The following is a 27,220-nucleotide window of genomic DNA, read 5'->3' as shown; positions in this document are numbered from 1 at the left end:
TTTTTTTTTTTCCTGAGGCCTTTATCTTTGGCTTGTAAAAGCTGTCTTGTCCCTTTGCCTACACTTGATCTTCCCTCTGTGCATACCTGAGTCCTTATCCCTCCTTCTTTTAAGACCACAAGTTGTACTGGGTTAGGGCCCACTCTGGTGACCTCATTTTAACTAAATTACATCTTTAAAAACACTTCCTCTGTATACAGTTACATTCTGAGGTACTGGGGATTAAGTTCTTCACATAGGAATTTTAGGGTGGGACATTCTTTAGTCTGTAACATCCTTGAGATTTTTTTTAATATAAATTTATTTATTTTAATTGGAGGCTAATTACTTTACAATATAGTATTGGTCTTGCCATACATCAACATGAATCTGCCATGGGTGTACACGTGTTCCCCATCTTGAACCCCCTTCCCAAATAAAATTTCACTGTTTGTAAATTTCTTACTCTGTAGTCAAGAGAGAAGAGGGAGTCAGTAGGAGTTTATAAATACTTGTTCCATGATCCACATTCAAGAAAGTCATTGGCTATTTCAGCTTGCATTTGATGTGTCAAACATGCATTTTTGCCTGACCCAAACATATTAGTGCTTGAGTTATAATAATAAAATAGGTAACCTTGCAAACTGAAGGGCTTCCCTGATAGCTCAGTTGGTAAAAAATCCACCTGCAATGCAGGAGACCCTGGTTTAATTCCTGGGTCAGGAAGATCTGCTAGAGAAGGGTAGGCTACTCATTCTGGTATTCTTGGGCTTCCCTCATGGCTCGACTGGTGGAGAATCCACCTGCAATGTGGGAAACCTAGATTCGATCCCTGGGTTGGGAAGATCCCCTGGAGAAGTGAAAGGCTACCCACTCTGGTTTTCTGGCCTGGAGAATTCCATGGACTGTATAGTCCACGGGGTTGCAAAGAGTGGCTTTCACTTTACAAACTGAATTCATAATTTTGCATTGTTCTGTTTTCCTCTGTCACTCTTGAGGTTTGCATTTTATTCCAGATAATATTTGCATGCTGTAAAGATATGTGAAAATAACTCTTCAAATGCTGAGGCAAGAAATAAATTGAGATTAAATAGGTTAAAAAACATGAAATTTCAAGGAACGAAATTTTAAAACAAACCTGATAACTGTCCAAACATGTCACAGGATGAATGGTTGCTATTGTACACAACAGCAAATGTATCAGAATTTGGATAATGTGAGATAAGCATTATTAAATTTAAAGTCACTTTTTATATTTTATAGTTTTGTCCAGTTTCCAGGATATAGTTATTTTCATGTCTACTTCTATATACACTTATTCCATAATCAGTTTGTATTTGAGGATTTAAATAGTTTCTATGCAATTCTTTTACATTTTTAACAATATTCCAAGATGATATTAAACTTACACAATATGATTGTACAATGTATTTTAAAATTTTAATTATCAAAGTTACCTCTAAATAAATGGGAAGTCTCTACTTGCTTTCCCCAATCTTTTTTTTTCATTCATCCATACTTCACTGTATCTTTTTTGGTAATTATACTGAAAATTGTGTTTAGTTTCAATAAAAGATAAAGTAAATATAAACTGTAATAATGTGTTTAAAATAGAATTGTTAAAATTTCTGGATACTCAGCACCCTTTGGAGAAGGCAATTGCACCCCACTCCAGTACTCTTGCCTGGAAAATCCCATGGATGGAGGAGGGGTCCATGGGGTCGCTAAGAGCCGGACACGACTGAGCGACTTCCTTTTCACTTTTCACTTTCATGCATTGGAGAAGGAAATGGCAACCCACTCCAGTGTTCTTGCCTGGAGAATCCCGGGGGCGGGGGAGCCTGGTGGGCTGCCGTCTAGGGGTCGCACAGAGTCGGACACGACTGAAGCGACTCAGCAGCAGCAGCAGCACCCTTACTTTTCCCCCTCCTTTCCACTGCAGGACTGCTTCCAGTGACTGGAAGTCTTCACCATTTCCCACTTCACTTATTTCAATAGCATCATCAGTGGTCTTACCTTATCTTTTTCTTGTACTTAGATGTTGCCTAGGCTGTTTGTAGACAATTTAAAGCTGATTATGTTGCTTCTTTGTTAAATGATTGGTAGCACATCTTCATTAATTTCAGCATCAAATATTAATTATATTTTAGAGGTGCTTAGAAGATCCTTGAGGTATTGGCAGTAATATACATCTCTATTCCTTAGTTTCTTACATCTCATCTGGATATTATTTTCTCATACCTTGATTCCTTTTAGCACTCTGCCCCTGGCTAGTATTTTTTCCTTTCCCTAATGCTCACTTCATTTTTCTTTAATCTCTCATTCACTAGACAAATATTTGTTGAGGGCTTCCTGTATTATATATGCATAATGTATAAGTTGTGTAGTGAGAACTAAGTAACAGGAAGTGAACAAGATAGCAACAGTACTACTATTTAAATCTTTGCAGATATAAAAATATTGCTGAATATAAACATAATTGAAAAATATCAACCATTAAATTTACTCTATTACTTTAGAGCACTTGTTGCATCTTAATTAAATGAGAATCAACATGAAGTATGGTCAATATCATGGGGACTTGAGGCAAATTAATTGAAATCTGGTGTGGCTCCTTCTCAGCTCTTCCCTGGTGGCTCAGACGGTAAAGCATCTGCCTACAATGTGGGAGACCTGTGTTTGATCCCTGGGATGGGAAGATCCCCTGGAGAAGGAAATGGCAAACCACTCCAAAACTCTTGCCTGGAAAACCCCTTGGACAGAGAAGCCTGGTGGCTCCTTCCAAGTCATGTGACCTTGACCAGTGTACAAATGGGGGCAATAATAGTACTTACTGCACAGACTTTTTCTGAGGGGTAAAGACAATACTCTGGTTTTTCCAGTAGTCATATACAGATGTGAGAGTTAAACCGTAAAGAAGGGCTGAATGCTGAAGAATTTATGCTTTTGAATTGTGGTGCTGGAAAAGACTCTTGAGAGTCCCTGGAACTGCAGGGAGATCCAACTGGTCAATCCTAAAGGAAATCAACCCTGAATATTCACTGAAAGGACTGATGCTGAAGTTGAAGCTCCAATATTTTGGCAGCTTGATGTGAAGAGCCAACTCTTTGGAAAAGACCCTGATGCTGGGAAATATTGAAGGCAAAAGAAGAAGGAGGTGGTAGAAGATGATATGGTTAGATAGCATCTCTGACTCAATGGACATGAATTTGAGCAAACTCTGGGAGACAGAGGAGATAGTGGAGACAGAGGAGCCTGGCATGCTGCAGTCTATGAAGTTGCGAAGACTTGGTGAACAACAACAAAAAAAGAAAATACTATAAGCATAAATGCAAAAACTAGGCCTACCATACAATGATCTTTAAGCATTTGTTAAATAAATATTAGCCTTTCAGTGAGTTAAACTTTACTGGTGGGTTGTTTTGTGGTAAATACATGAATCCTGAACTTTTTTTTTTTTTTTAATGTTTTAAAGTACTCTTGAGGAAAATTTATTCTGAAGACATTAAAGCTCTCTAGAACATGGAAGAATCAGCATGAAAATTAGGAGAGTGAGCATGGTTTATTTTTGCAATTAGAAATAAATAAAAGTAAAAACAACAACAAAAAAGAGAGAAAAATAGAAAAGTGAACACTTCCAGGACAAAAAGCAAGTTCTTTTCTTTTAAGCTTACAATTTGGTCATTGATAGTAAACTATTTTGATGAACTGGCATGGTGACTTCAAATGTACTTATAAGTGATACTTATAAGTTAACCAGGCTTCCCTGGTGGCTCAGATGGTAAAGCATCTGCCTGCAATGCCAGGAGACCCAGGTTTGATCCCTGGGTTGGGAAGATCCCCTGGAGAAGGAAATGACAACCCACTCTATTACTCTTTTTTTTTTTTTCACTCTATTACTCTTGACTGGAAAATTCCATGGACAGAGGAGCCTGGTAGGCTACAGTCCAAGGGGTCAAAAAGATTTGGAGATGACTGAGCAACTTCACTTCCTTTTCTTTTTATAAGTTAACCATGCTCTAGGTATCCTTAGTAATTTGAATGTCTTAATCCTTCATGGAAAAGAAAGATGCCTCTCCTAATAAATCTTTGGCCTTTTCTGTGAACATTATTAAAATTTATTGCTTTTTTAGTGCTTTAAAATTGATTTTATAAATTAAAAGTCCAAACAAAGAAGTTTAATAATTAAACAGTGTTGATGTATAAAACTGGAGAGAAAGGTCAACTTAAAATATCAATGTTTAGGTTTTGCATCTCAGTTTATTATGAGTGTGAAAGAAACATTTTTAATAATGGAGAATCGTTTCATGTGATAACACATTCTTTGAGGTGTAATAAAAGGTTACATGGTGAAATCAGACTATTCAATCTTAAACCTAGAAATGATTTCTATTCTGTCCCAAGTTATACTGATTTTGAACTTAGGAGCCCAGTAGGTTTAATCATTTTTGGTGTTCATATATTTTAACTACCTAGAAATAAATGAGGTTAGTGCTTACAACAAAAACTTAGGATAAATAACTCTTATGATGCTTAAGCATTTTCATTCATCTTTAAACCTATTTGTATAATCTCATAATCAATGGTCAGTTTCTTATGTCTGAATCATTCTTTTCATAGTAACTGATGTTTGCTGATAATTTACCTCCTCTGGATGTAGTTCCAGCAGTTCTACATGTGACCTTCTCAGAATGCCCCGGTTGGTGACCCCAATCTTGGGGAAAAGGCTTTACCTATCCAGAAAGAAATAGGGCCTTTAATTTTTCAGTCAGCCTTCCTCTGACATTCCTAGTAACAGAAGCCTATGATGGAATTGTCTGCATTTCATGCAATACATTTACAACAACAATTCTTTTCACAGAAGAGCAAATTTAGCACATAAATTTGTATTTTGTGCCTCAAATAATTATTTGCATCTTTGATTGAAAGCAATAGTGAAAAATGTATTGATTTTTTTTCAATTAATGGCAGCTGGAAACCTACTTGAATATGCAGTGCCTTGACACTAACTCATGCCTTTAAAGTTATTATTAAATAATTACCTGCTTTTCCATAAAATTGCCTTTTTAAAATTTAGAAGTTAACACAATTTCAGAGATTTGAGATCTAGCTGTATAAGGACAATTAAATATTCTGAGTAATTAAAATTTGGGAATTCCTGTTTGTTTTTATTTTCTGCTCTCTTTAAGCCAGTTTTTCCCATCATAAGAGTTAAATCTGAATGATGAACCATTTATACTTGATGTGATTTGGGAAGTATAGAAATCATCCTTGCCTCAAGCTCGGGTTCGTACAACTTTGACAGTCCCTAAACGTGCCACTGTAATTCAGTCACTTAGATTAAAATCAAAAGCATCTGGAAGTATGGAAATAGATGAATTTGAGGAAAATCTATGAAATTAGTATTATCCCTTTATCTATTTTAGAATAATCAACTAGTCTAGTCACAATGCCTTCTGAAAATGTGGTTTTTGTAGGGAAGAGAAAGGAAGAAGGAGGAAACCTTCAGAAAATGAGATTGAATTTAGTCTGGTTAAATTAGTAAAACAGTTTTCCTGAAGGAATTTCAAGAAGCTGTAGTGACTTGAGGCCACACATGTTCATCCACTCTGTTCTCAGGACTATATTTTAACATATGTTTTATTGTGACTGTTTATAAAAGTAAGAAAAGATCACTATAGGAAATTTGGAAAACACTAAACACTATAAAGAGGAAAATGAAATCACCAGCTCTCGAAGAACCCAAATTTTAACTCCTATAGTAATTTTAAATGGTGTAGTGTATAAGCAATTTCTCTCAATTATAAGAAAAGTGTGCCTCCTTGTTTTGTAAAGTTCAAAATAATTAGCATAATTAAAGGGATTGCCAAAGAATGCTCAAACTACAGCACAGTTGCACTCATCTCACATGCTAGTAAAGTAATGATTAAAATTCTCCAAGCCAGGCTTCAGCAATACATGAACCATGAACTTCCTGATGTTCAAGCTGGTTTTAGAAAAGGCAGAGGAACCAGAGATCAAATTGCCAACATCCACTGGATCATGGAAAAAGCAAGAGAGTTCCAGAAAAAACATCTATTTCTGCTTTATTGACTATGCCAAAGCCTTTGACTGTGTGGATCACAATCAACTGTGGACAATTCTGAAAGAGATGGGAATACCAGACCACCTGACCTGCCTCTTGAGAAACCTGCATGCAGGTTAGGAAGCAATAGTTAGAACTGGACATGGAACAACAGACTGGTTCCAAATAGGAAAAGGAGTATGTCAAGGCTGTATATTGTCACCCTGCTTATTTAACTTCTATGCAGAGTACATCATGAGAAACGCTGGACTGGAAGAAACACAAGCTGGAATCAAGATTGCCAGGAGAAATATTAATCACCTCAGATATGCAGATGACACCACCCTTATGGCAGAAAGTGAAGAGGAACTAAAAAGCCTCTTGATGAAAGTCAAAGTAGAGAGTGAAAAAGTTAGCTTAAAGCTCAACATTCAGAAAATGAAGATCATGGCATCTGGTCCATCACTTCATGGGAAATAGATGGGAAAACACTGGAAACAGTGTCAGACTTTATTTTTTTGGGCTCCAAAATCACTGCAGATGGTGACTGCAGCCATGAAATTAAAAGACGCTTACTCCTTGGAAGGACAGTTATGACCAACTTGGGTAGCATATTCAAAAGCAGAGTCATTACTTTGCCAACAAAGGTCCGTCTAGTCAAGGCTATGGTTTTTCCAGTGGTCATGTATGGATGTGAGAGTTGGACTGTGAAGAAGGCTGAGCGCCGGAGAATATGCTTTTGAACTGTGGTGTTGGAGAAGACTCTTGAGAGTCCCTAAAACTGCAAGGAGATCCAACCAGTCCATTCTGAAGGAGATCAGCCCTGGGATTTCTTTGGAAGGAATGATGCTAAAGCTGAAACTCTAGTATTTGGCCACCTCATGAGAAGAGTTGACTCACTGGAAAAGACTCTGATGCTGGGAGGGATTGGAGGCAGGAGGAGAAGGGGACGACAGAGGATGAGATGGCTGGATGGCATCACTGACTCGATGGACGTGAGTCTGGGTGAACTCTGGGAGTTGGTGATGGACAGGGAGGCGTGGTGTACTGCGATTCATGGGGTCTCAAAGAGTCAGACATGACTGAGCGACTGAACTGAACTGAACTGAATACTTTTTGTAAAAATTTGTCAACTTAATCTTACAAATATGAAAATGTATGAATAATTATGAACCACTATTCCATAAAGATTGTGTTGTTTTCTTCTTATATCTCTAGCATGTTTAAAAGTGTGTGCTCATTGCCTAGCAAAGTGGTAAGGTAGAGACTTGTATTGGCTAACAGTTATTATTCTCATTTTACTTTCATTGATCTTGTAGTGTAGACTCCTTTCAGAGTCTAGCATTAATTCACTATTTATATCAGAAATATTTAAATTTCTCTCTGCTTAATTAGAAATCTGTAAGGTATTTTATTTGGGAGTTTAAATAAATACTTTTTCAATATATAAACTTTTTTCATTTCCATTGCCTTTTCTTTTTTATTCATTTTAATTGGAGCCTAATTACTTTACAATATTGTGATGGTTTTTGCCCTACATTGACATAAATCAGCCATGGGTGTGTGTACATGTGTTCCCCATCCTGACCCTCCCTCCCACCTCCCTCCCCATCCCATCCCTCAGGGTCATCCCAGTGCATCAGCCCTGAGCACCCTGTCTCATGCTTCGAACCTGGACTGGTGATCTGTTTCACATATGATAATTAACATGTTTCAATGCTATTCTCTCAAATCATCCCACCCTCACCTTCTCCCACCGAGTCCAAAAGTCTGTTCATTACATCTGTGTCTCTTTTGCTATCTCGGATATAGGGTCATCGTTACCATCTTTCTAAATTCCATATATATGTGTTAATATACTGTATTGGTGTTTTTGTTTCTGGCTTACTTCACTCTGTATAATAGGCTCCAGTTTCATCCACCTCATTAGAACTGATTCAAATGCTTTCTTTTTAATAGCTGAGTAATATTTCCTTGTGTAAATGTACCACAACTTTCTTATCCATTCAACTACCAATGGACACCTAGGTTGCTTCCATGTCCGAGCTATTGTAAACAATGCTGCGATGAACATTGGGGTACACGTGTCTCTTTCAATTCTGGTTTCCTCAGTGTGTATGCCCAGCAGTCAGATTGCTGAGTCGTATGGCAGTTCTATTTCCAGTTTTTTTAAGGAATCTCCACATTGTTCTCCATAGTGGCTGTACTAGTTTGCATTCCCACCAACAGTGCAAGAAAGGAGGCAAGAATATACAATGGAGAAAAGACAATCTCTTTAACAAGTAGTGCTGGGAAAACTGGTTGACCACTTGTAAAAGAATGAAACTAGAACACTTTCTAACACCATACACAAAAATAAACTCAAAGTGGATTAAAGATCTAAATGTAAGACCAGAAACTATAAAACTCCTAGAGGAAAACATAGGCAAAACACTTTCTGATGTAAATCACAGCAGGATCCTCTATGACCCACCTCCCAGAGTAATGGAAATAAAAGCAAAAATAAACAAATGGGACCTAATGAAACTTAAAAGCTTTTGCACAATGAAGGAAACTATAAGCAAAGTGAAAAGACAGTCTTCAGAATGGGAGAAAATAATAGCGAATGAAACAACTGACAAAGTTGGAAACCTGTCCATCACCAATTCCTGGAGCTTACTCAAACTCACGTCCATTGAGTTGGTGATTCCATCCAACCATCTCATCCTCTGTCATCCTGTTCTCCTCCCACCTTCAATCTTTCCCAGCATCAGGGTCTTTTCAAATGAGTCAGTTCTTCACATCAGGTGGCCAATATATTGCAGCTTCAGCTTCAGCGTCAGTCCTTCTAATGAATATTAAGGACTGATTTCCTTTAGAATGGGCTGGTTGGATCTCCTTTTAGTCCAAGCACTCTCAAGTCTTCTCCAACACCACAGTTCAAAGCATCAGTTCTTTGGCGCTCAGCTTTCCTTATAGTCTAAGTGTCACATCCATACATGACTACTGGACAAACCATAGCTTTGACTACCTTTGTTGGAAAGTAATGTCTCTGCTTTTTAATAAGCTGTCTTGGTTGATCATAGCTTTTCTTCCAAGGAGCAAGCGTCTTTTAATTTCATGGCTGCAGCCACCATCTGCAGTGATTTTGGAGCGCAAAAAACTAAAGTCAGCCACTGTTTCCTCTGTTTTCTCATCTGTTTGCCATGAAGTGATGGGACCGGATGCCTTGATCGTAGTTTTCTGAATGTTGAGTTTCAAGCCAACCTTTTCACTCTCCTCTTTCACTTTCATCAAGAGGCTCTTTAGTACATCTTTGCTTTCTGCCATAAGGGTACTTTCATCTGCATATCTGATGTTATTAATATTTCTCCAGGCAATCTTGATTCCAGCTTGTGCTTCATCCAGTCCAGCATTTCTCATGATATACTCTGCATGTAAGTTAAATAATCAGGGTGACAATATACAGCCTTGACATACTCCTTTCCGAATTTGGAACTGGTCTGTTATTTCATATCCAGTTCTAACTGTTGCTTCTTGACCTGCATACAGATTTCTCAAAGGCAGGTCAGGTGGTCTGGTATTCCCATTTCTTGGTATTCCCTCCTAGAGATCTAGGTAAATGTTTTTATCTGGTCAGAAGTTTATTGCCCTAATACTTGAGAAATATCTCTAGAAGAAATTAAGACTTTTTTAAAACTTGGGAGAAGAGTGAACATTTTTTTCTTCCCCACAGGAGAATACTACCATTAAGCATATTTCTTGGAATATACAAGTTATTTTACTAAGCATTTGTTGAATAAGTGAATGTTATCTCAGAGGAATGAATCAGTAATTTTCATCCTCAGTCTGTTTCATCCCTAGTAGTGTTTAAGGCACCGGTGAAAATTTAAAATATAATAGGGTTTTATTCTCCCAGCTGTGATGAGTTTATTTGTTTCAGACTCAAAGTTCATACCAAGAATAAGTAGAGAAAATTAAGTTAAAAAGTTAATTTGATGGTATTGGAGAGATGATGAGGAAACCTGGGCTCCTCTTCTTTGACACATACTGGGCAGAAATCTTTGGCTCTTGAGTGCCACAAGAGTGCTTCAGATTCAGCTCTGCTTTTAGTGGTCATCTATTTTATATCGTAGACTCTAGTGCTAAGCAGATTAATAATTTACCAGGTACTTTTAGGGTAAAATTGAAGAACATTGGGATCATTTGTTACATCTCTTTTCTTTGAGATTATGGCCCTACACTATTTGGCTGACTTGCATGCTCCTATTGTATTTTTGTCCTCTCTTTCACTAATGTGTGCTGGCATCTTTAGTATTTGCTTCTTTCTACATCATTGTCCCAGTCATGGTTCTTGAAATGAGTGCTGAGATCAGTGATTATTGGTCATTCATTTATAATCAACACAAATATCATTTCCACTGCTATCAGTTTTTATTTCTTTGCTGCACTTTCATTTCTGTTGACAAATGACTTCCTTCGATTATCCATTTTTTTATAAAATGTCACATGGGTTTATTACTGGGAGAGAAGGAAGCAATGCACCTATACACTTAGACCTCTGTGCTTAAACAGAGTATCAGCCTGCATATCCATGACAGGCTTTGAAAGAAGCAGTATGTTTGTCGCTGGTCATGATTAGCATCTCTTATATGTGTAGTGATTTGTGGAGATTGGGCATCCCTTGTGGCTCAGCTGGTAGGGAATCCAGCTACAATGCGGTAGACCTGGGTTTGATTCCTGGGTTGGGAAGATTCCCTGGAGAAGGAAAAGGCTACCCACTCCAGTATTCTGACCTGGGGAATTCCATGGACTGTATAGTCTATGGGGTCGCTAAGAGTTGGACATGACTGACAGACTTTCACTCACTCACTCACTCACTTGTGGAGATTAACTGTGTTTAATTTGTGTACTTCTTATTCTTCAATGAAAAGCTTTTTTAAGTGGAAGAATCATAAGTGGAAAGGCAACACATTTTCCACTGTGTGGCTTAAAGAAAGAAAAGAAAAAGTACTAAGGTCAGTGGAAAGACAGACTAGAAAGTGATAAAGATAATTTAATGATAATATTTTAGTTGACTTACCTCATTTGATTGAAATTTAAAAAGAGAATAGTTAGGAAATAATTATGACATTTATAATTATTATTTCTGATAAAACAGTTTGCCGGGAGGATTCATACCATTCTGTGGTTTCATGTGCTGCTGTAGTTCTCACTCCTATGGAACCCACCGTGGAGATGAAGAAAAGAGAAGAACTCAAATTTCGTGAACCTTCAAAACAGTAAGTTGTTCATCTGGTTTTTCAAGTTTTGTAAACTTTATTAGATAATTAGATAACTGATCAAAGTTAGATCACTCAGAAATTGTGATTTATAATGAATATATTGATACTAGTATATTGAGAGAACAGAAATAAATTGTGCATATTTTTTAAAAAATGATGTATCCTGTAACGCCTCAGTGAATAACTTCTGTCTTCTGAGGTTGTGTGTTTGAACTATATACCACTCAGGTTTCATTTTGATATCTTATCTCGGTGATGTGAGTAAGTAGACTGAAGGCTTTATTTTCTTAATACTATGATTATGTATGTACTATTCTTGGAATCCTTATTTTATACTTGTAAGCTTCAATGGCGCAAAATATGAAAATTTTCAAATATAAATTTCTTGGGCTTAAAAGGTTTGTACTTTATAAGTAATTTAAGTTATTTTTAACTTTACACTGGTTAAAGTTTGCATATTTTTCCATTTAAACAGATCAAGCATCACTTAAATTTAATCTTTTATTGAATAAATAATATTTTTTCTTATAATGACCAAAAGAATTAAACTCATAGTAGTAAATATAAGATACATGAAATTGAAGTATCTAATAAACTAGGTTTATTTCTAGTTATGTATTAAGTAAATTAAAAGGGACAACCAACTGATTTTCTAGTGAAAGTGTTGTCATGCTTGCTTTAAAGTCTTAGGTTGGAGACTAAGGAATGTATGGTATTGTCAAGGCTTGCTGGCTACAGAAGGAGTTACCCTGAAGTACCTAGTGTTTTCTTCTATTGTTAAGTTCAGTCGCTCAGTTGTGTCCGACTCTTTGTAACCCCATGAACCACAGCATGCCAGGCTCCCTATCCATCACAAACTGCTGGAGTCTACCCAAACCCGTGTCCATTGAGTCGGTGATGCCATCCAGTCATCTCATCCTCTGTCATACCTTTCTTGTCCTACCCTCAGTCTTTCCCAGCATCAACGTCTTCTCAGATGAGTCAGCTCTTCACATCAGGTGACCAAAGTATTGGAGTTTCAGCTTCAACATCAGTCCTTCCAATGAGCACTCAGGACTGATCTCCTTTAGGATGGACTGGTTGGATCTCCTTGCAGTCCAAGGGACTCTCAAGAGTCTTCTCCAACACCACTGTTCAAAAGCATCAGTTCTTCAGGGCTCAGCTTTTTTTATACTCCAACTCTCACATCCATACGTGACTACTGAAAAAACCATAACCTTGACTGCCAACTTTGTTGGCAAAGTAATGTCTCTGCTTTTGAATATGCTCTCTAGGTTGGTCAAAACTTTCCTTCCAAGGAGTAAATGTCTTTTAATTTCATGGCTGCAATCACTATCTGCAGTGATTTTGGAGCCCAAAAAACTAAACTCAGCCACTGTTTCCACTGTTTCCCCATCTATTTGCCATGTAGTGATGGGACCAGATGCCATGATCTTAGTTTTCTGAATATTGAGCTTTAGGCCAATATTTTCACTCTCCTCTTTCATTTTCATCTATTAGATTAACTTTATCATACTTGTTTGTTTCTTGATGTCTTTCTACTGGATATGTTCCTGAAGACCAAGTTTCCTGGAATATGATAGTGTTTGATACTCTGTGAAATCAATTAGAAAATCTCTTAATGTTATATACAGTAATGTTGAATTCAAGTGGAGCAATGTTTATATTTGATGGCATGAAATAGTGTTAATATTCTCATTGTAGAGGAAAGAAATACTAACCAATTCAGAAATAATGATTGTAATTCAGTTTTAATACAATCTAAAAGTGAACTATTGTTAATATAGTGTAATTTTTAGGTTCGAAAAGCCTTTTTTTTTTGTCTAATATGAAGAAAGTTACATCTCACATATGCCAATTGAATTATATTAGAAAACTCAAATGCATTTTTTAACAATGCATGTAAGTTTATATATTTGTAAATTGGATTTTAAATTCCTTAATTATCTTTTAGTGACTCTAAAACTGGTGAATCGTATTATTTGCTTACATAAAATATATTTTCCATTCTTAGCTACTTCATAAATATTCATTCTTCTTTATTCTTAGGTCTATATTGAAGTAGACAGTACTTGTTAACTGGTTGTTTCTGTTACCCTACATTCACTTTGATACTCCTCTGTGTTCTCTGAATCTACTTTTCTTTTTTAAACACTCTCCCTTAGTAGGATTATTCATTTATTTTTAAAGGTTTTGTTTTTGTTTTTCTGAATCAGAGAGAGATTAGTTAAAAACTTTTCTACATATTAGGTGGAAATTTGAGACATTTTACTTTACACTCTTTGTCTTTTTTTTCCGTATCTGTTATTGGTGTGATATCATTATCTTTACAGGGTCATTTTGAGTGTTATGTGAAGTGATATTGTTAAAGGATCTGAAATCTAAAAATCCACAGAAGTGTTATGTTTTTCCTTTCATAGCTTCCAACTATCAACATTATTGATCTGATGATTTACAGATACATACTCTTCTCCTGAAGAGTCTTCCTAATGCAATCTAATGTATCAAGTTCTTGACGGGGCTTGTCTTATTAGGTGTCCTACCAGAATCTTACACTAAGTTTGTCTGGACCAAATTAATGACTCCTCTATCCCCCTCAAAGTCTTCCCAGGTGGCGCTAGTGGTAAAGAACCCACCTGCCAGTGCAGGAGATGTAAGAGAGGAAGGTTCAGTACCTGGGTTGGGAAGATCCCCTGGAGATGGAAATGGCAACCCACTCCAATATTCTTGCCTGGAAAAATCCCATGGACAGAGGAACCTGACAGACTGCAGTCCATAGGGTTGCAAAGAGTTGGATATGACTGAAGCGACTTAGCACTAGCCCCCTCAAGCTTTTTCCTTCTGATGTCTATATTTGTGTAAAGCAATTATTATTCTTATTTTCTTAAAAATCTCAATGTTTTCCCCTCACACTCACATTCAATTAGTTATTGATTACTTCATTAATGTTTGTATTATATTTTTGTTACCACTTGAGCTGACCAGAAAGGCATATACTTCTCATATTTCAGATCTCTTCTAACATGTGTGTTCAATGTGATCTTAATGAAGCCATTCAAATAGTGGTTATCTATCAAGTGGAGATTATGTATGACATCCATACCCCACACTGCTGTTTTAAGAATTAAATGATAGGTATGGCTGGGTGGTCAGAAGATCCCATGGAGAAAGTAATGGCTACCCACTCCAGTATTCTTGCCTGGAGAATTCCATGGACAGAGGAGCCTGGTGGGCTACAATCCATGAGGTCGTAAAGAGTCAGACACAACTGAGCGGCTAATACTTTACTTTCCCATGGCTGTATGGCAGGAACACAGTATAATTCAGATGTAGTGATTAATTTAAAACTCTTATTTACCAATGAGAGAAGCCTCAATGTAAATTGATTTCAGAAAAATCAAGGGTGGTGGTTGTAATTGGCTCATGTAATTGAAAGTATGCTGCTAAGTCACTTCAGTCGTGTCTGACTCTGTGTAACCCCATAGACGGCAGCCCACCAGGCTCCCCCGTCCCTGGGATTCTCCAGGCAAGAACACTGGAGTGGGTTGCCATTTCCTTCTCCAATGCAAGAAAGGGAAAAGTGAAAGTGAAGTCACTCAGTCGTGTCCAACTCTTCTTGACCCCATGGTCTGCAGCCTACCAGGCTCCTCCATCCATGGGATTTTCCAGGCAAGAGTACTGGAGTGGGGTGCCATTGCCTTCTCCAATTGAAAGTATAGAGGTAGAAATTTCCTGAAGTATGGTTAAATCTGGTACTCAGACAATATCATGGAGAGTTATTTTCTCCATCTGCATCTCTTTTTTCTACTTTCCGATCTGTAGTTTCTACTTTCAGAGAAGTTCCTCTAGTGATATTACTGCCTTCAGTAGGTTCTGCGATGAATTTTTTATTCTTTCATCAAATCTAGAGATAATAAATGGTTTCTCATTCCCTTTAATCCAAACAATAAGTGTCCTATATATGAGTGTCATTGGCTTTGACCAGCTTAGCTTATTTGGCATGACTATGTTGAAGTGGTCACTATACCCAAGAATATTTGATGATTTGATTGGCTAGAACCAGGTTACTTGACAAACCCTGGAGGAGAATGTGGAGATAAGAGGGGAAAAGCAGGTCTACTCTCAAAATATTGGTCATCTTGGTAGAAGAAGGCAGTTATGGATGCTAGGAAGTCAAAACAATGGATGCTCAAATAGGTAGTAACATTAGCAATTTTGATTAATTGAAACAGTGGGAGACTGTGGAAGTAAAAATGGTTATAATATAGAGATATATCATGTTACAAGACTTTATACTAAGAGGCTTTAACATGGTCAAAAAGTCAGGGAAAAATTCGCTGAGAAAGTGACACCTGAGCTAAGATATAGAGGATATTAGTTAACTAAGTGACAAAACAAACGTGGAACTTACCAGCAGGATAAGGGCTTGTTCAAATATCCTGTGATGTCTAGAATCAGAGAGAAATTTAAAAAAACTGGTGGAAGTAAAGGGGAGAAAAAAAAAATGCTTCTAAGTAAGGCCGAAGTGACACAATCAGATTTATCTTTTTTTTTCTTTTTTTAATTATTATTATTATTCTTTTTTACTTTATAATATTGTATTGGTTTTGTCATACATCAACATGCATCTGCCATGGGTGTACACGTGTTCCCCATCCTGAACCCCCCTCCCACCTCCCTCCCCATACCATCCCTCTGGGTCATCCCAGTGCACCAGCCCCAAGCTTCCTGTATCCTGCATCCAACCTGGACTGGCGATTCATTTCTTATATGATATTATACATGTTTTAATACCATTCTGCCAAATCATCCCCCCCCTCCCTCTCCCACAGAGTCCAAAAGACTGTTCTATACATCTCTGTCTCTTTTGCTGTCTCTCATACAGGGTTGTCGTTACCATCTTTATAAATTCCATATATATGCATTAGTATACTGTATTGGTGTTTTTCTTTCTGGCTTACTTCACTCTGTATAATAGGCTCCAGTTTCATCCACCTCATTAGAACTGATTCAAATGTATTCTTTTTAATGGCTGAGTAATACTCCATTGTGTTTATGTACCACAGCTTTCTTATCCATTCATCTGCTGATGGACATCTAGGTTGCTTCCATGTCCTGGCTATTATAAACAGTGCTGCGATGAACATTGGGGTACGCATGTCTCTTTCAATTCTGGTTTCCTCAGTGTGTATGCCGAGCAGTGGGATTGCTGGATTGTATGGCAGTTCTATTTCCAGTTTTTCAAGGAATCTCCACACTGTTCTCCATAGTGGCTGTACTAGTTTGCATTCCCCCCAACAGTGTAAGAGGGTTCCCTTTTTTCCACACCCTCTCCAGCATTTATTGCTTGTAGCCTTTTGGATCGCAGCCATTCTGACTGGCATGAAATGGTACCTCAATGTGGTTTTTATTTGCATTTCTCTGACAATATGCCAGCAAATTTGGAAAACTCGGCAGTGGCCACAGGACTGGAAAAGGTCAGTTTTCATTCCAATCCCAAAGAAAGGCAATGCCAAAGAATGCTCAAACTACTGCACAATTGCACTCATCTCACACGCTAGTAAAGTAATGCTCAAAATTCTCCAAGCCAGGCTTCAGCAATATGTGAACTGTGAACATCCTGATGTTCAAGCTGGTTTTAGAAAAGGCAGAGGAACCAGAGATCAAATTGCCAACATCTGCTGGATCATGGAAAAAGCAAGAGAGTTCCAGAAAAACATCTATTTCTGCTTTATTGACTATGCCAAAGCCTTTGACTGTGTGGATCACAATCAACTGTGGAAAATTCTGAAAGAGATGGGAATACCAGACCATCTGATCTGCCTCTTGAGAAATTTGTATGCAAGTCAGGAAGCAATAGTTAGAACTGGACATGGAACAACAGAGTGGTTCCAAATAGGAAAAGGAGTTCGTCAAGGTTGTGTATTGTCACCCTGTTTATTTAACTTCTGTGCAGAGTACATCATGAGAAATGCTGGGCTGGAAGAAACACAAGCTGGAATCAAGAATGCTGGAAGAAATGTCAATAACCTCAGATATGCAGATGACAGCACCCTTATGGCAGAAAGTGAAGAGGAACTCAAAAGCCTCTTGATGAAAGTGAAAGAGGAGAGTGAAAAAGTTGGCTTAAAGCTCAACATTCAGAAAACGAAGATCATGGCATCCAGTCCCATCACTTCATGGGAAATAGATGGGGAAACAGTGTCAGACTATTTTTTGGGGCTCCAAAATCACTGCAGATGGTGACTGCAGCCATGAAATTAAAAGACGCTTACTCCTTGGAAGGAAAGTTATGACCAACCTAGATAGCATATTGAAAAGCAGAGACATTACTTTGCCAACAAAGGTCTGTCTAGTCAAGGCTATGGTTTTTCCTGTGGTCATGTATGGATGTGAGAGTTGAACTGTGAAGAAGGCTGAGCACTGAAGAATTGATGCTTTTCAACTGTGGTGTTGGAGAAGACTCTTCAGAGTCCCTTGGACTGCAAGGAGAGCCAACCAGTCCATTCTGAAGGAGATCAGCCCTGGGATTTCTTTGGAAGGACTGATGCTAAAGCTGAAACTCCAGTACTTTGGCCACCTCATGCGAAGAGTTGACTCATTGGAAAAGACTCTGATGCTGGGAGGGATTGGGGGCAAGAGGAGAAGGGGATGACAGAGGATGAGATGGCTGGATGGCATCACTGACTCGATGGACATGAGTCTCAGTGAACTCCAGGAGTTGCTGATGGACAAGGAGGCCTGGCGTGCTGCGATTCATGGGGTCGCAAAGAGTCGGACACGACTAAGCGACTGATCTGATCTGATCTGATAATGTGTGATGTTGAGCATCTTTTCATGTGTTTGTTAGCCATCTGTATGTCTTCTTTGGAGAAATGTCTATTTAGTTCTTTGGCCCATTTTTTGATTGGATTGTTTATTTTTCTGGTCGTTTATTGAGCTGCAGGAGTTGCTTGTATACTTTTGAGATTAGTTGTTTGTTAGTTGCTTCATTTGCTATTATTTTCTCCCATTCTGAGGGCTGTCTTTTCACCTTGCTTATAGTTTCTTTTGTTGTGCAGAAGCTTTTAATTTTAATTAGATCCCATTTGGTTTTTTTTTTGCTTTTATTTCCAATATTCTGGGAGGTGGGTCATAGAGGATCCTGCTGTGATGTATGTCAGAGAGTGTTTTGCCTATGTTCTCCTCCAAGAGTTTTATAGTTTCTGGTCTTATGTTTAGATCTTTAATCCATTTTGAGTTTTTTTTTTTTTATGTGTGTGTGTATGGTGTTAGAAAGTGTTCTAGTTTCATTCTGTTACAAGTAGTTGAGCAGTTTTCCCAGCACCATTTGTTAAAGATATTGTCTTTTCTCCATTGTATATCCTTGCCTCCTTTGTCAAAGATAAGGTATCCATAGGTGCGTGGGTTTATCTTGGGAGGTAGACTTAGGCAATAAATGAAGAAGAGTTTCCTAAACAGCAAGGATGGCCAAGGACACAATAAGCTGTCCTCCCAAGATCATCCCCACAGAGGTCCTAGTTCTTGTCCTGGGACCAGTCAAGGAGAGTTAGCTCCTTCTGATGCCCCATGAGCTGTAGGGAGAAAGGAGGCATAACTATTACACAGTAGTGTGCTGGTAAATGTTTATCTTATAGTTCTAGTTTAGTTATTTTTTGCTGTATAATATTTTATTATATAAATGTATCATAATTTATGTATCCAATTTACTGTGAATGAATATGTACATGGCTTGCAATGTTTGCTTCACAAACTGCCCTGCTATGAACATTCATGGGTTTCTGGTTTAAGGTTTCTCTGGAAAGGATGACAGAGTTGTAGGAGACATACATTTTCCCCTTCAACAGACAGTACTAAACCATTTTCCAGTGGTCCTCATTGTCTACACCTTTGTCCACTTTTAGCCTTGTCAAGTTTTATACTTTTGCCAATCTTATAGGTGTAAACTTGCATCTCATTGTGGTTTTGATTTATATTGATTTCTTTCTAGTGATGTTGAGTGTCTTTGTGTTTATTGGATGTTTATGTTTCCTGTTCCATAAATTGCCTATCCATATCTTTTGTCCATTTCTTTACTGAGAAATTTGTGTTTCTTTTATATTTACTTGGAGAAGTTCTGTATATATTCAGGTTTCCAAACTTGAGTAGCTGTGAGCATTGCAAATCTTTCTTCCAGTTGGTGGGATGTCTTTTAATAAATTGTGACTTCTAATAAACATAATTTCATTAAAAAAACTGAGTCATAAATATGGTAAGTATGAGGATACTCTTATGAATATTAAATAAGCCTCTTCCCATTCAGATTTCTGAAAGAAACAGTACCTATTTTGTGAGTTTGGTTAACTCAAGGGTAGAGAGGGCTGTCAGAGTAGATGAGTGGAAAGACTTCTGTGGAGAGAACTGTGGCCTAAATTTGAGTCTCCTCCACAGCTTTTGGAGGAGGATTGGAGTTGGGAGAAGTAACTTTCTAGTTACTTCACTTTCTCAAGGCTAGTGAAAAATCTTCAAGAGAATCACTCAGACAGAGTTTCAAGCTGTTTCTTGCCGTTAGAAACACTAAAGTCAGATGCTGGATTTATGCCTCAGAAAACGGAAGCAGAGCATATACTAGACTCAAACTTGCTGAGAAAACCTGGAGAGTGAAGCTGGTCTGGCCAGCTGCAAAAGCAGGAACATCTTGAACTTTCAGAGCTGGTCAGGGAGAGGGTAGTTTTTGTAAACTATCTGGAGGGACAAGAAGACCCAGGAGATAGAAGCAGAAGATACTTATCCACTGTCAGTAAGGAAACTGCAAGAGTGTGAGCCAGAAAGAGTCCCCAGAAGAGACCACTCCTGTGCCCATTTCTAGGCCTGAGAGCCAAGTGCAGTCTGCTTAAAACTCTTCCACCAATTGTTCTGGCTCACCCCTCCACCTCTCACCCTGGTGACAAGAGTATGTTTACTGTTGGGAGCCTGTAAGAGGATCCTTCTCTGTTTCATATAATCTATTCACATTCTTGGAAAATGTGGTCTCATCAGTTACTCATTTATTAAATTAAAAAAAAAAAGATTCAAGAAAGTCAGTTGTTTTCAAACTTCATGTTTTACTTAAGAACCAGTGGATTTTAATATCAAATAAATAAAAACTCCCTGGAGAAACTGCTTACCTTTATTGATTGTTGTTATTTTTACTTTCTGCTCCTTAGTGAATCATAATATCTGGTCTCTTGTGCAGACTAGTCAAAAAATCCGATTGTAACATTTTGCATCTAATATGACAATCATTCTTTGTACAGTGAACATGCAGATGCTGTTTTTCAGATGAGTTGGGACAGCCTGATAAGATGACTGAAGTGTTTCAGTTCATCAGTGCAGTGCAGTACAGTACCATTGTAGTCTTTATAGTGTGATGTAAATACAATTTATCAGATCACTAAGAGACTGCAGTTGCATCACCATTGTAGTGAAAGTAGCTGTCATGCACAGATCCAAAAGGATGGTGCTAACTTTAACTGTCCCTGCTAACATCATAGGAGAAGGCGATGACACCCCACTCCAGTACTTTTGCCTGGAAAAATCCCATGGATGGAGGAGCCTGTGGGCGGCAGTCCATGGGGTTGCGAAGAGTCGGACACGACTGAGCAACTTCATTTTCACTTTTCACTTTCATGCATTGGAGAAGGAAATGGCAACCCACTCCAGTGTTCTTGCCTGGAGAATCCCAGGGACGGGGGAGCCTGGTGTGCTGATGTCTATGGGGTTGCACAGAGTCGGACACGACTGAAGTGACTTAGCAGCTTAGCAGCAGCTAACATCATCCCATGGAAAAATTCTGTTTTCCAATAAATGAAAGATTTCATTTAAATTTATTATGTAATGCATATAATATAAATTCTTTAATAACACCATAAATAAAGATTATATTAAGCAATATTAATTTCCTAATTTTTGCCTCTCAAGGGAGATAGATTAGTAGAAAAAAATCAATGGAAGCAACCTAGATGTCCATCAGCAGATGAATGGATAAGAAAGCTGTGGTACATATACACAATGGAGTATTACTCAGCCATTAAAAAGAATACATTTGAATCAGTTCTAATGAGGTGGATGAAACTGGAGCCTATTATACAGAGTGAAGTAAGCCAGAAGGAAAAACATCAATACAGTATACTAACGCATATATATGGAATTTAGAAAGATGGTAACAATAACCCGGTGTACGAGACAGCAAAAGAGACACTGATGTATAGAACAGTCTTATGGACTCTGTGGGAGAGGGAGAGGGTGGGAAGATTTGGGAGAATGGCAATGAAACATGTAAAATATCATGTAGGAAACGAGTTGCCAGTCCAGGTTCGATGCACGATGCTGGATGCTTGGGGCTGGTGCACTGGGACGGCCCAGAGGGATGGTATGGGGAGGGAGGAGGGAGGAGGGTTCGGGATGGGGAACACATGTATACCTGTGGCGGATTCATTTTGATATTTGGCAAAACTAATACAATTATGTAAAGTTTAAAAATAAAATAAAATTAGAAAAAAAAAATCAAAAGCTTTGAAATCTAATGTCTCTACTTAATAGCAGGACCACGTAGGAAACATTATTAACTTTATTGGAATCATGTATCTCATTGACAAAATAAGGACAATAGCATTTGTTTTGTAAGATTTTAAGTATCCTTTTAAGCTTTCAATATTTAAGTGTAAAACAGGTAGATTAATTCTGTATACAAAGAAGTAAAACATTTGATTTGATATCTCTGTGGGAAGAAATTGGTCATGAAGATAGGAGAGATCTATAACAAAAAGTAGTATTTTATGGAATTTATGATTTTATATATTTCCTCAAAATTACCTATTCATAATATGTTATTGTCTGCTTAATTCCTAAAGGAGATTTATCTTTCTGTCTACTAGATTTGAATTTCTTTTATAACAAAATCTTTTTTAATCTTCTATAATACTTAAGATGATAATAAATAGTAGGTACTCAGAGATACTAGAGAATTGATTAATTTTATTTATTTGTGAAGTAAAGTAAATTATTTTTAATTTAGAAAGTAGGACCCACTATTATAGTTGTCTGACACTGTCAAATTGAAAATAGTTAGAGTTGATTAATGCATAGCCACTGTTAATCTTTCAGTATTAGCATAGTAAATATTTGAATAATTAATGTTTGAAGATGCCACATGGACTTCGAACAGTAATTTTATCAATGATTGAAAAGAAAGAATTCTGAAGTAGGAGTTTGAAAACCTGACTCACAGTTCTGGGATAAAGCAAGACTGTATTTGTAAGCCATAGTTCTCTGTAAAATAAACATTGGCAGCACAAACTTCAAAAAGACATTTTAAGAAGTGAAAGTCTAGGGTAGTATCTTGTAAAATGTGAAGCAGCCCCTACTTTGCTATTTAGGGGAATCTAGAATAAATATTCACAAATATTTTCAAATCTTTGAATTAAAGGATCCCCACAGTTGTTGGTAAAAATCAAGGTTCTTGGAGACCAATTCACTCCCCTGCACTCCTATAATATATAAACACCTCTATTTTGGTGCTTACTAGACAGAAATATAATTGCCTGTATTCTGTGCTCTCACCAGACACTGAAGACAGGTGTTTTTTGAGGACAGGTAATTTTTATCAATATTTTTGTTTGTTTTTTAGTCCCCTGGGCTTAGCACAAAATTTTATACATTGTAGGCACTGGAATATTATTTGTTGAATTTATAAATACATTTAAAAAAATAATATAGTTGTGTATTCAATAGCAGAAAGAATGTTAAACTACCATACAATTCTGCTCATTTCACATACTAGCAATGTAATGCTCAAAATCCTTCAAACTAGTCTTTAGCAGTACATGACTGAGAGCTTCCATATGTACAAGCAGAGTTTAGAAAAGGCAGAAGAACAGAGATCAAATTGCCAACATTCGTTGGGTCATACAGAAATGAAGGAAATTCCAGAAAAACATCTACTTGTGCTTCATTTACTATGCTAAAACCTTTGACTGTGTGGATCACAACAAACTGTGGAAAATTCTCAAAGAGACGGAATTACCAGACCACCTTACCTGTTTCCTGAGAAACCTCTATGCAGGTCAAGAAGCAACAGAACTCTACTAGAAACAACAGAGTGGTTCAAAATTGGGAAAGGAGTATGTCAAGTCTTTTATATTGTCACTCTGCTTATTTAACTTCTATGCAGAGTGCATTATGCAAAATGTTGGTCTGGATGAATCACAAGCTGGAATCAAGATTGCTGGGCAAATTATCAACAACCTCAGATATTGAGATGATCCAACTCTAAAAACACTCTAATGGCAGAAAGGGAAGAGAAACTTGAAAGAAGAGAGTGAAAAAGCTGGCTTAAAACTCAGCATTCAAAAAACTAAGATCATGGCATCTGTTCCCATCACTTCATGGCAAACAGATGGGGAAACAGAAAAACAGACAGATTTTCTTTTCTTGGGCTCCAAAATCACTGTGGAAGGTGATTGCATCCATGAAATTAAAACACAATTTCTCCTTGGAAGAAAGCTGTGACATCGCTTTGCTAACAAAGGTCCATATATAGTCAACCTATGGTTTTCCTGGTAGTCATGTTTGGATGTAAGAGTTGGACCATAAAGAAGGCCAAGCACGAAAGGATTGATGCTTTCAAATTATGGTGCTGGAGAATAACTCTTGAGAGTCTCTTGGATTGCAAGGAGATCCAGCCAGTCAATCCTAAAGGAAATTAACCTTGAATCTTCATCGGAAGGAATGATGCTGAAGCTGAAGCTCTAGTAGTTTGGCCATCTGATGTGAAGAGCCAACTCAATGGAAAAGACCTTGGTGCTGAGAAAGATTGAAAGCAAAAGGAGAAGGGGATAACAGAGGAAGGGATGGTTGGATAGCATCATCGACTCAGTGGACTTGAGTTTGGGCAAACTCTGGGAGAGAGTGAAAGACAGGGAAGCCTCATGCACGGCAATCCATGAGGTTGCAAAGAGTCAGACATGACTTAGCAACTGAACAACAACAAACATAGAGTTCATAAAGAGTGTCATGTACTATTTGAAACTTTACAGATATTAATTCATTGAATCCTCTCAGCAATGTTTTGTGTTATTACCCCCAGGTTTCATCTGAGGAAACCAAGTCACACATAGGTTAAGTAATTTGTTTAAGATGACCCTTTTAAAAAAGAATATACTTTCTTCTCAGTTATTTTAATTACTAAATGTAGAACAAGACATTAGACAATCATCCTTTTTCATAATCAGTTCTTTTTATAGATTTTTACAACATAAAAATATAGATGCCATTATAAACCAATAATGCAAAAGATGATTAGCATTTGCAAATCAACAGAATAAATAGAAGAACTTAAGTAACAAAATTCTTCACTGTTGATTATCACAATCAATCAATGCCTCTTAATTTGTGCATGTATTTCTCCTCAAATGAGCCAGGAAGAAAGCTATTTTTTGTAATGCTTCTGTCTTCTTGTTGTCATTTATTTTATTAGCTATTTGTTAACACTATTTTGTTATTTTCTCTTTTTTATTTTTCTTTGGAATATAACTTTTATTAAGTTCATATCAATCAGGTTAAAGTTATATATTTTGTCAAGGAATTAAAGGGCATATATGAATTTAGAGAAATAGTAAAAGATGGGGAAAAAGGGTTATTTCCAACCAACATATTCATTTAAAGTGTCACATGCTTTCACAGATATAATACAGTGCCTTATTGATGAAAGTACATAGACACTTTTAAAAGAATTTAGTTATTGAATGAGTTTTACAGAATTAAGCTTGGTATTTTCTCTATAATTTGAGAGCAAGCATTATGTCATAGTCATGATTCTGTGTGGATCTAAAAGGCATAATGAAAATCTAGAAGGACGATATGTACAAAAATAGATTATGGTATAAGAATGAATTTTAGGGCCTTCTCCGGCAATCTAGTGGTTAAGACTCTGCACTTACAATGCAAGAGGTTCAGGTTCAATCCTTGGTCTGGGAACTACAATCCTACATGCCTTCCAGCAAAAAAAAAAAAAAAAAAGGTTTTTATAACAGTTAATGGTTACAGCAGACTTCTTGTTCTGAAATTTTCATATGAATTTTTACATGAATGATGTAGGTAGATTTATGCCATAGTGGTAACAGAACCCAGCGATCTTTAAACTCTCTTCCATTCTAGGGAACCTGTTCCAGACAAGATTATCTGCACTTGTTATGATTATTATTAAGTCAAAGTATTATATATTTCCTTGATTTTAAAATGTTATATTTAAATTAAAATGATTAGGATATAACATCACCTCATCAATTACAAGATTCTGATTTTTTGTGAACAAAACTAAGGTATAAGAAAAGATTTTTAAAGGGAGATATGTTTTATATTAATTTTCTTTTTTTGCATTTTCTATGTTTCTTTCATGCCAGTTAAAATTTCATTCTAAGGCTGTTTTTTTACCCACCTCCCCATTTTTATCTCCTCTTTAAAATTTAGGATTTGAAGTAAATATTTTGTAACAGTACATAATCTCTTACTCTAATATTCTCAGTTGCTATTTTAATATTTCTGTGTGCTCTATAATTTCAAAAAGTTTGACACAATAAGCAGTAAGAATTTCATATTGGTGAAATTACAATAATTTTCTGTTTTTAAGCATTTTTGACATGTAAAGCCTATTCTACTATGTTTACACCAAGCTATAAACATCAGTATCTTTTGAACTGAAACGTCACATTCCAGGTAAAATTTATTTTTCCCCTCTTGGTAACACATTCCTTCAGGATATTCTTACTTTCTTGTCCCATCCTATCATAAGGCTGATTGACTAAATAATATCAAAGCCTAAATTAAATGTATAAATTCTAAAAGTCAATATTAGACTAAGGAGATTTACAGAATTATATGTTTATACTTTTTTTCTACTAAGAGTATTACTTCTATTACATTATAAATAACTATGAAAATAATGTCATGTTGACCATCCACTCAGAACTGGATTAAGACCTAATCTCTCATTTTTCTATTTTGAAATTCATGCATTTCAAGAGAAAATGCTGTTTTGCTTAAGCAAAACTGAAAATTATTGCATTATATCTAACTTACACACATGCTTTATCATTTAATTGGAATAAGAGACAAATTAGAAAGCATTTTAAAAGTGAATAAAAGTTTACTTTCAGAAAATTGATAATGTCAAAATGTAATGGGAAACAGGTAGCTCATATCAATTTTATGATTTAAATTGAATGTAATTTCTATATATTTCACATGATTAATTACCTGGCAGTTTAAAGTTTTTGCTTGGTAAATGGCTACCATTTAAATTTAAAACTGATTATTTGAGTAAGTTTTATGGTTACAAGATTAATGTGCCATAAAGAAATATTATTTACTTATCTTAGAAAGAAAAAAAGTAACAAGGAATGGCTTGTTAAATCTACTGTACTATTATCCAAATTATTGGTCAAATTTTCTCTCATACCTATAGTTGACCTGGAGGGAAAAATAAATTATTAGAAGCTACTTAAAGCTTCCTGAGAGAAACTGGAAATGATTTATTTCACCCACCACCATGATGAGATTGGGAATATTATAACAGAATATTGCAACATTTTTTGTAGCATTTATCTTCTTAACAACTCTGACAGAGCTTTAGATGTTCTTTGATAACCCAGAGGCCCTGGAAAGTAATCTGGAACTGCTTCACTGCCCCTTACAGAGTGAACTGAGAGCAAAACAGAGGTTAAAAGACAAACCAAGTGCATTGCTCAATGTTTTGAACACACTGCTCTCTAACCAGTCATTTTCAGAAATGTGGTTGAGTTGAAGCATCAATTAATAAAAGTTGGTCTGTGCTGTGCTAGTAAATATAAAGTTTGGTTCAGACTGATTCTCGATTCCGTTAGTAAAACTGTGGATA

At 36.7% G+C, this 27,220-nt stretch overlaps 1 protein-coding gene across 4 annotated transcripts in view; it reads left to right on the top strand.

The window, feature by feature from the left end:
* CCSER1 (coiled-coil serine rich protein 1) overlaps positions 1-27,220 on the top strand; it is a 1,492,403-nt gene that overhangs the window by 331,983 nt on the left and 1,133,200 nt on the right. For all 4 annotated transcript variants that reach the window (XM_027544062.1, XM_027544063.1, XM_027544064.1 and 1 more), the window contains exon 5: positions 11,184-11,304. In XM_027544062.1, coding sequence (XP_027399863.1) covers positions 11,184-11,304 — 121 coding nt within the window. The remainder of the gene's footprint in view (positions 1-11,183; positions 11,305-27,220) is intronic.

Source organism: Bos indicus x Bos taurus, chromosome 6, assembly GCF_003369695.1.
Source record: "Bos indicus x Bos taurus breed Angus x Brahman F1 hybrid chromosome 6, Bos_hybrid_MaternalHap_v2.0, whole genome shotgun sequence".
In the NCBI taxonomy this organism is placed as follows: Eukaryota; Metazoa; Chordata; class Mammalia; order Artiodactyla; family Bovidae; genus Bos; species Bos indicus x Bos taurus.
Note: the sequence above shows the minus strand (reverse complement) of the source record. Positions and strands in the feature narration are given on the sequence as shown.